Genomic DNA, 10677 nt, shown 5'->3' with positions numbered 1-10677 from the left:
GCAGGGGTGGGCTTGCGACTCAACCTTAGGTGGTGGATTCAGTTCGCTTGTGGTGGGCGACGGTATGCAGAGAAACGGGATGGAGCTCGGGCGTAGGCAGCAGCAAATAGAAGAAAAAAGGAAAAAGAGGAAGGGGGCGGCGAGATTGAAAGAGATGAAACCCTAAGGGGCCGGGTCTTCCCACTTGCAAATAGCTGAACCTTGTTTGGGCCGGGCCCAAGTTGTCCTTTTGTCAGTCCATGTTTTTTAGGTTTTTGTTTTTTTCATGTATTTTCGTTTATCTAGTCTGTTTTAGGTAATTTTAAAAATCATAGTCTCTAGGGCCTAGGGTCCGTAGAGTTTTGTACTCCACTCCTTGGGAGGGGGAGTTGTGTGGGCTGTCTTAGACGGTGGTCTAAGACAGAGGTTTGTCTCTCAGACTGTTTAGTCTGGAGGGCTGTCTCTTAGACGACTTAGTCTGGAGGAATTGGGCAAGACCATGTCAACTACAAAGAAATTTGTGGGTTGGGGGGCGAGTAAATGTTATAATTTGGCTTGTATTTTTCAAGTCAGAAGTTGTAATTGTCTGTTATATGAATGAATGAAACACTGTTTCACTGTCAAAAAAAAAAAAATGAGCCATCCAAACTAGACATATGTCAAGAGGGTCACAATCTTAATGGACCATCTAGAAGAAATCCAACACCCGTTTTCTAGTCAAAATTATCCTAAAATAAACTACAAGTTTATTGTCCATTACTACCATTTTCACTACAACAAAAGCAGCTTTTTACCATGGTTGACCATTGTGGGAAAAGGCCACCTTTAAGTCACAATAATTTTTATCCCACGAAATTACATTCGTGGGATGTTGGTGGCATATAATAAGTGGGGAATCCTCTTTTGTCATGATGTGTTTTTTTCGTGGAAAAAGATTAATATTTCCCACGAAAACATATAGTGGGAAAATTGATATGTTGTGGTGGCAAACGATACTTGGATTTAGTTACATGTGGTAAGTTTAATTATTTTTCCCACACGGACTGTTGGTCGGGATATATATGCTTCCCACGAGACTATCCATGGAAAATATGGTGGCAAAAACGTATTTGTTATTACATATTTTGGTTACAGTTGCAAATTCGCCACCAACTCCGTGGTGCCTATTATATCACGGAGTAGGTTGTAGTTGTGAAATTGCACCTTTTGCCATCACATTTTATGATGGGTAATGGATATTTAGTGTCCAAACGCATAGTCCGAAAAACATTTTTTCCATGTTAGCATTCGTCTCAAACAACATGGCAAAAAATTGGTCTCCATCGGATTCTATAATGACAAAAAGGAATTTCGGACTTTTAGTTTTGGTGGCAATATATTATAACAAATTCTGCTTAGTTGTGAGAAAATATTATTTCCCGCCATTTAGTGTTAATGGAAATTGCACAATATGATATAACCAATTAGTCTGGCAAAGGCTAATTGGTTATACACATTGGTCATGGGAAAAGGTTTCAGTGGTGGAAACTAGCTATATCGACCCCAGTCAAAACTCGTGACTATTGCTTATTATCCACTGGTCTATTGTCCAATTATATATTTTCACATTAATTTTCTTTGTGGGAAAAAGATACAGTTTATTGTTTTTTGCCATACGAATGAGTGGTGGCAAATAGTACTATGTGCATAACTGCATCATCTGCAGGTTCATGGATATACCTATCGACCATTTATTGACATCAACAAGAAGGATTTAAGTCTTGTGCATTGGTTTGGATTCAAACCAATTACCAGACCCATATATTGTACAACCATTCCCTACATTTGTCGTGGAAGTGGCCCTCCATTTTCCTTAAAACAAGTTAAGGATGAAGCTTGACAATGGGGCATATATACAAGCATTTAGAAGGGCTTTTTGGTTAATCAAAGTAGCTAATTTGATTAAGAAAATCTGCCACACTCTAGCTCAAAGGAAGTGTTAAAATTTTTAAGGATAATCAGTTTACGGACCAGTATTCCCAAAATAGCAATATATGCATATATCCTTAATATATATATCTCTGCCCTACATAATATATTTGCAATAAATGCCAGAAACGGTAAGCATGCATTTACAAAATATATCTCTGTTTTATTAAATACAATCATACCACATCAAATAGAAAGAAAACGAAGGGAGATTCAGCTCAAACCGTACCGTGGCTTGACTTTTCGTCCGTGAGAGGCACACACTTCGGCCTGATGAACTGGGTTATGGAGGCTAGGGCATACCGTGCATGAATTTCGTGGAAATGGCTGAGTGGGTGAGGGAAAGAAGGTGCTTGGGGGTTCCGGGGATGATATAACCGGCGAAGAGGGTGAGCTATGGCTTTAGTACAAAAGGAGGAACCATCAATGAAATTTGCTCCTTGCGAGTTTGGGGGACGGAGGTGGGAAAGGGGGTAAACGGCTGGGTATAGAAAAGGAAAAACCCTGGTCTTAAAACAGAGACAATCAGAATCGCGCGTAATTAAGAATCGGGCGGTTTCATTAATTACTATATTGCGGCGACGCGATATCGTGGGAAATGCCTAGCTCAACTCGTGGGAAATAATTCTGTACTCACGGATCACGTATGCTCTTCATCACGTGCAAAATAGCGATGCTTCAATATGGTGGCAAAAAATTAAATTCGGACGTTAAAAATTTTATGTTACGAAGAATATACATTAATGGATTCTTTTTCCCGTTAGAAGAAAAGGGTGGCATTAAAAGATGAAATTGGTGGGAAAAAATATATTTGCCAGTAAAGTATTTGTCACCACTGTGATCTCATGGTAAATGAGATGTTTCGCTCCCACAGATGACTCTGGTCACAAAATCACCACTTATTGCCACGATATTGTGTCGTGGAACAAGAACTCGTGGCAATAAGCTGCTTTTCTTGTAGTGTTTGCCTGATGTCAATTAATGACTAGAGGGTCACAATCTTCATGGACCATCTAGAAGAAATTCGTTTTCTAGTCAAAACTATCCTAAAATAAAGTAAATGTTTATTGCCCATTAAATGTGGCAGGTAATTATTTCTACCATAACATTATGTGTTCTGGCATTGATCATGATTTGTGACTTCATTGAAAAATATATATTGGAACATAATTCCATTCACCTGCAAATCATTCGCCCACAATATAGCTTGACGTCCTGTTTGAATAAGTGGGCGACTTATCGTTTGACGTACTGTTGGATAAGTGCGTGACTTATGGTTTGACGTACTGTTTGGGTGAGTATGATTTTTCAACGAAGTTTGAAAAATCTATGTTTGAACACATAATGTTATGGTAGAAATAATTACCTACCACATTTTAAATCTAGAAGTCCTGACCACCTAGCAATAATCACGCCCACCATCTGCTCCGATCCCTGCAAAGATATACCCATGTTTCAGATTTTCAGTAATATTAAGAATAAATTTTAAATAGATAAATTTCGAATAAGTTTTTTTATGAAAAGTGGACCTTATTAATAAAATTTTAATTTTTTATAAGACTTGTTTATTTAAAACTTGTCTAAATAATTTTTCTTAACTCGTATGGTCAATTACTAACTCCTAACAACTATCCTGCTATAGAGCATCATAACATACACATCAGCCAACTCCGCATTCAGCTAAAGCAATTAGTTAAGCATATTTGTTAAGCCCAATATATACAAGTTCTGAAATTACAGAAATATCTATTATATATGATTGTAACAAATTAAGAAGCGGTAGAAAAAAGAAAAGAAAAGAATATCGTCCAATTTTTAGCTAATCAAAAAAGAAATTAAATGGTACAATGATTTTAAAATGGCAAAATACTTCTTCTTGAAAAAAAAAAAAAAACCTTAATTGAGCACATAAATGAGAATTATGAAAATAGTAATTGCACGCTCTATAACTAAAGTTTTTAGGAAAAAAATAAGCTTGCCGCAATTACCAATTTTTACAATTAAAGTTTTTAAAAAATGGTCAATAGCCGCCAATAAAATTAGCACCTAAATTGCAACAATTGCTTAGTTTTTACGACTGAAGTTTTTTAAAAAAAAAGTAAGTTTGAAGCACTTGCGCATTTCCCACAATCGAAGTTTTTAGAATAATATCATTAGCAGTCAATAATATTAGCCCGAAAATTGTGGTAATTAATCAATTTCTACAATTGAAGTTTTTAGAAAAAAAGTAAATTTGCAACAATTGCTCATTTTTCACAATTGAAGTTTTTAGAAAAATGTCATTAACAGCCAATAATATTAACAGGAAAGAATGTTCTAACCACTAAACAATATTTGAGTAATTATGGCAACATTAATTTTGTCAAAACATCGTTTCAGGCAAAATGGTGTGGTATATAAAAGTATTTTTCCAACTAAAATTTAAGAATTTGGTAGTGATATTTCCTGCTATATTGTAGATTAGTTGTGACACACTTATGGTCAGAGCAAATGATTAATTATGACCGTTAGATGAATGGTTTGAAAAAAATGGCGATTGAGACTAAATTTAAGATGAATGGCTGGAAAAAATTGGCAATTGAGACTAAATTTAAGGGACCGCCCAGTGACAAGAAACAATGACCACTATTGGCCTATTTTTGACCAAAATTGTGACCAAAAACACACAATATTGTACCGCACGCAGGACCAATAGTATTGTGGGAACAGGCGCTCGCTCGTTGTAATGATGCCATGCATGCCATGCATGCATGCCCTGGCTATGGAATCTAGTATCCAGCTAGCTAGCTCGAAGTTTCGGTGATACAAACTTGATGACGTTGCTGGTAAAGTCATCACAATCACTGATGCGTGATCCGTCTTCGAAACATCAGCCAACTTCGGCGGCTGCCCGCGTGGGTCGATTGAGTACTCTAATTGGATTATTTATATTTAAAATAAACTTTACTTTATAATTATTAGATAAAAAATTCACTTATAATAAATTAGTTAATACTAAATTTTGTAACTTTTAACTATAATAATTATAAAGAAAATATTAAATTTGATATGTACTATTTATAGATCAAATATTTATTTTATTATTTTTTTATAACAATTTCTCTTCTCTTTATCTACATCCACAAATTTTCATTAATTTTTTTAAATAAAATAGTAAAATATGATAAAATAAAATAAATTAACAATTAAAAAATTAAATATTTTTTAAATTATTAATTACTCATTACTATATAATAAATAAATAGATAATCTAATGTAGAGATTTGATGTGAATAGATAAAATCAAATTTATTTTATATTATTTTATTGTTATATAATAAAAAATAATTATTTTAATATGCAGACTTATGTAAATTGAATATCTAAAATTTAAATTTATCTTACATTTATCAAAATCGTTCTTTCCACGTGCATAATCCAAATAATGCTCTTACCTAGCTAAATAATTAAGGGTGAGGCTACTCTGCCGCCTCACCCTTACCACTGGGCGTTACCGCCCAGTGTAAATTATTATTATTTTTTTTCATTTTTCATTTCACATTTTTTTAATCACTTTCTTAATCATTAAGTAAAAAAAAATACACCAATATATTTAAAATCACTTTCTTAATTACTAAGTAAAAAAAATATATATATATTTTTTTGCCGAGCGGTCAACCCCAGGCGGCAAAATAGTGTTTTCCATTAATTAATTAGGTTAATTCATTCCAATTTTGTTTTTCTATTCATCATGATTACGTCATTGAATTTTAGATCTCTTCACCATGACTAGCTTGTTCTTCTTTAAATGTAAGTACTAGGGGAAGCGGAAGCCACTACACGAATTCAGATAAATTTTACCCTATTCTCCAACGGCTGGTTCTCTCTCTCTCAAATTCACTTCTCCAGCAGCAAAAAAAAAAAAAAAAAAAATCATGGATTACTCTTCTTCGAATGATGTCCCTAGATGGACACCAAAGTCAAGTCGAGCAAGCTCACCCCTGAGAGCTTCCGTAGTTGCGAACGAAAATGTTGGCGATTTAGAGATGCAGAGCAAAGGTTCGATAGAAGAAGATGGCGGCCGTTGCCCAAACGTGGAAGAAACGTTCCCATTTAGCGATGCTGGCCTCGGTAGGTTTGGTGCTCCAGTACGTTTGGATGTTCATGAAACATCATTTAAGTTTGGTTCCGAAGTTGTGTTTTCGGGGAAAGTGCAAGATCAGAATTACGTTGCAAAGAGGGAGGGAAATATTTTCTTGACATGGAAGGATCTGTGGGTGACGGTGCCCAATGGCAAAAGTGGGCGCCGGCCGATAGTCCAAGAGCTGACTGGGTACGCGGAACCGGGAAAAGTATTGGCTATCATGGGTCCCTCTGGCTCTGGAAAATCAACTCTTTTGGACTCTTTGGCAGGTAAAATTAACGAATGCAATTCCGCTTAAATGGAGTCAAGGTGAATTTATATGAGTTTTGATTATTTAATATTTGATCCTAATTTATTATTTATAAACATTTTATTTTTTAAATAAACTAAGTTAAAATTGAGTATACACAAGCTAAGTTCGAGAACATTGACTGAATTTGCCATCAAGAGAACATAGATATAATAAGTTAAAATAAAAGTTGAAAAAAAATTAAAATATTATTATTTTATTTTATTATTATTATTTCAGAATTTTAAAAAATTTAATTTTTTATTTTATTTTATATAAAAATTTAAAAAATTTATAATAATTAGATAAGACGAAATATTTTTATATGAAAAAATTGAAATACAAAAAAATATTAAATATATCCCATATTAAATTCCATTGATAGAGATATGCATAGGAGGTAGTGATGAAAAGCAACTTAATTATTGCAGGGAGGTTAAGCTCAAATATGCAGCAGACTGGGGAGATCTTGATAAACGGACGTAGAGAAACACTTGCTTTTGGAACTTCGGTATGTATGAAAACAGAAACAAAAAAGTCGCATGTAAATTTGTAATGCAGATCAACATCAATTTTAGGCCTTTAATTAATTTTGTGACAGGGGTTTATCTTAATTTTCATGACTTTAGGCCTACGTAACCCAAGATGACACCTTAATGACAACGCTAACAGTACGGGAAGCTGTGTACTACTCTGCACAGCTCCAACTGCCGGACTCAATGTCGAGATCCGAGAAGAAGGAAAGGGCCGAGATGACTATAAGGGAGATGGGATTGCAAGGCTCCATTGACACGAGAATTGGAGGCTGGAATGTAAGAGGTCTAAGTGGGGGGCAAAAGAGGAGGGTTAGCATTTGCATTGAGATTTTGACCCGCCCGAAGCTCCTTTTCCTTGACGAGCCAACAAGTGGGCTTGACAGCGCAGCATCATTTCATGTCATGAGCCGCATCCTCAAGTTAGCTCGTCAAGATGGAAGGACTGTTGTTGCATCAATCCATCAACCCAGCAGTGAAGTTTTTGAGCTTTTCAGCAATCTCTGCCTCCTTTCTACAGGAATGACAGTCTATTTTGGCCCCGCTTCAATGGCTGAAAAGGTACGATATTTCCTTAAAAAATATACATAAACTCAAAATGTTCAGTATTTATCTTATGGAATTCATCTGCAAAAATAGAACCTCTTTAGCACTGAACAAAGTTTCTGAACAACTTTACGAATTGTACATATGCTTGAATTTTTATGCAGTTTTTCGCTTCAAATGACTTCCCATGCCCAACTCTGAGAAACCCATCTGATCACTACCTTAGGACTATCAACAAGGACTTTGATTCGGTAAGCATTTATTTTCTAGCTCATTATCATCCCCTTCTTGAAAGTAATCATCAGGGAGGAAACATTGGTGTTATACATATCACAAATATATATATATATATAGGACATCGAACAAGGATTTCGTACCACAACAAGCACCGAGGAAGCTATTAATATTCTCGTCAACTCATACAAATCGTCCGAGACTTACCATCAACTTCAGCAGCTGGTATCTAAAATATGCCAACAGGTAAACAATTTGATCATATTTATTATTGTCGATTCCAACTGTTCAAAAATTTTCTCCTGAATGAAAATTATGAAAAAGAATATGGAGTAGAAAGATTTGATGATGAGGTAGCTTCATTGTTCGTAGAGAGGAGGAACTCTGGAGAAGGGAAGCCAAGCAAGCTTCATTACCCAGTGTCAAGTTCTGACAAGGAGATCGTTTGTGAACATGTATCGTGATCTAGGCTATTACTGGCTTCGCCTTGCAATCTACATTGCATTGTGTTTATGTGTCGGGACTATCTTCCATGACATTGGCTTCAACTATGGCTCGATACAGGTAAGTACTGATGAAAATATATATATATATATATATCTAGCTAGAATAATGCCTTAGCTATTTATCTCATGTGTTATAAATCAGAAACCTTGAAGGTAATTCATGATTATTAGAAAATGATGGTTCGACACATCCTCATCTCACTAGACATGACTACTTGAAAATTTATAGGCTAGAGGTTCAATGTTGATGTTTGTTGCGGCCTTTCTGACTTTTATGGCAATCGGTGGCTTTCCTTCATTTGTAGAGGACATGAAGGTGAGTTATCATATCTTGTTCATATACAACATAATTATGTTATTTACGTAGCAATATTTGGATTTACTTTGACCCTGAATCTTTCCAAATGGCAGATCTTTGGGCGAGAAAGATTGAATGGGCACTACGGTGTTGGGGCTTTTGTGATGGGAAACACATTTTCTTCCATTCCTTACTTGCTTCTCATCTCCGTAGTTCCAGGAGCAATAGCTTATTACCTTGTTGGCCTTCAAAAGAGCTTCGAACACTTTGCCTACTTCGTATTGCTACTCTTCGTGTGCATGATGTTGGTGGAAAGCTTGATGATGATGGTTGCCAGTATAGTGCCAGATTTTTTGATGGGAATCATTACTGGTGCCGGAATACAAGGCGTGATGATGTTGAATGGAGGTTTCTTCCGGCTGCCTGATGATCTTCCAAAGCCTTTCTGGAGATATCCAATGTATTACATTGCATTCCACAAGTATGCAAACCAAGGATTCTACAAGAATGAATTCGAAGGATTAACATTCCCTAATAACCAAGCCGGGGGGCCACCAACGATCACTGGTGAAGAAATATTGAGAAGCATTTGGCAAGTAGAGATGGGCTACTCCAAGTGGGTTGATATTGTTATTTTGCTGGGAATGGTGGTTCTATACAGGCTTATGTTTTGGGGAATTATAAAGAGCGTAGAAAAGGTTAAGCCACTTATTAAAACTCTTGCAGCTGTACCTCACAAATAGTCAGAACAGAGTGTAGACAACCTAGCTGCATCTAGATGCAAAGCTTTAATAACACCTTTGCATTAGGCAAAGCTTTAGTAACATGATGTTCCTAGCTAGTATTATGAATTTGTACGAGCATATACTATGTTAGACAGCTGCAGTATTTATTGGCTCTCTTCCTCTTTGTTGTCTAGCCTTTTGTTAAAGCTACTCTTCGTCGCTCCATTTTGCACATAATTAGATCATGATCATGATCATCAAGCTAGCTAGATTCTCTCAAGTTGGCTATGGGGAATGTTGTTGACTGACTTTTCTTCTTTTTTACGCACTACAAAAAAACTGTTCAATTGTGGCTTGTTATTTTTTGCGAAAATAACTTTTTTTTTTTTTGGTCAAAATGAGTCTATTTTGATTGCAAATAATCATTTTTGTCGTATATAATTGATCACAAATGTTCATTTTTATTATAGTGACAAGACAAAAGTCGTATATAATTGATCACAAATGTTCATTTTTATTATAGTGACAAGACGAAAAGATTTTAGTATTAAATGAATTCTTACAAAAGAAGAAGCAAGTAATTGCGTAGGCTTGTGGAATTTGTGTTCTAGTCTTGTAGAAAATTTGTATTCTCTAGGCTATCAACTAAACTCGGGGAGCTTTTTACTCTCGATCTAGTCATTAAATCATGAAGTCATGATGTGCAAGATTGTGAAAATGATCTAAATGCCAAATTTATCTATCTATAAAAGGGTGTTCTCTTAGTCATTGAAGCGTGACAAGATCAGTGAGCCTAAGCCTTTAATTTGGTCAATATACGATAAAAAATTAGAAAGTTTGAGGTATTTCTTTAATTTTCATCTATAATAGGATCCTCGGTCAAGACCCTAAACACCAAGCTACCACGCCCCTTCTTGTGCCTTGATGACCGATGTGATCTGCCCCTTGCTTGTTGGTGATAGCTATGAATGGTATTAGCTTAACTCAAATGTGTGTTTAAAGGACGATGGTGAGCGTAATGCTAGCGGCCATGAGTGCATGCATGCATGTGCAGCGGTTGAGTGGGATAAGGGAGTTAAGTGGCTAAGTTGGCAAAGTAAAGCACACGTGCCTCCTGATGGTGAAGCACACGTGGCTATGGGCAGTTTTGTGGGTTGACTGAATACTATAAAGTAAGGAAGCAGTTATGTTTGGATAGATGGCTAAGGCTGGGTGTGTGGCTTGGGTGGTTGGCAATAACGGTCAAGTTTGTTCCTGACCTTGCTCTAGATTCGACTATGGAGGCTTGGTGCAAGTCGAATGCCCTTCAATGGCAACTTGTGGCTGCCTTATGCAATGCCCCACTTGAGTAGTGCAAAATGATCAGCAAGCAAAGGCGAATGCAATGCAACAAACAACAAATAACAATGCTGAAATACCTTGACAATGCATTAACATAGGGAAAACAAAGAAAACCATAGATTACCCTGATTCACG

The 10677-nt window shown here is 36.0% G+C and overlaps 1 protein-coding gene across 1 annotated transcript; it reads left to right on the top strand.

Moving 5' to 3' along the window:
* Positions 1-5832: 5832 nt before the first annotated feature.
* Positions 5833-9375, top strand: LOC122303648 (ABC transporter G family member 1-like). The gene is made up of 8 exons (XM_043115516.1): positions 5833-6339; positions 6791-6870; positions 6989-7453; positions 7603-7689; positions 7793-7918; positions 8045-8236; positions 8408-8494; positions 8590-9375. Exons 1-8 carry the CDS (start codon positions 5862-5864, stop codon positions 9217-9219), a joined length of 2145 nt encoding a protein of 714 aa, XP_042971450.1. The 5' UTR covers positions 5833-5861; the 3' UTR covers positions 9220-9375.
* Positions 9376-10677: the final 1302 nt, after the last annotated feature.

This window comes from Carya illinoinensis, chromosome 3 (genome assembly GCF_018687715.1).
Source record: "Carya illinoinensis cultivar Pawnee chromosome 3, C.illinoinensisPawnee_v1, whole genome shotgun sequence".
Classification (NCBI taxonomy): domain Eukaryota; kingdom Viridiplantae; phylum Streptophyta; class Magnoliopsida; order Fagales; family Juglandaceae; genus Carya; species Carya illinoinensis.
Note: the sequence above shows the minus strand (reverse complement) of the source record. Positions and strands in the feature narration are given on the sequence as shown.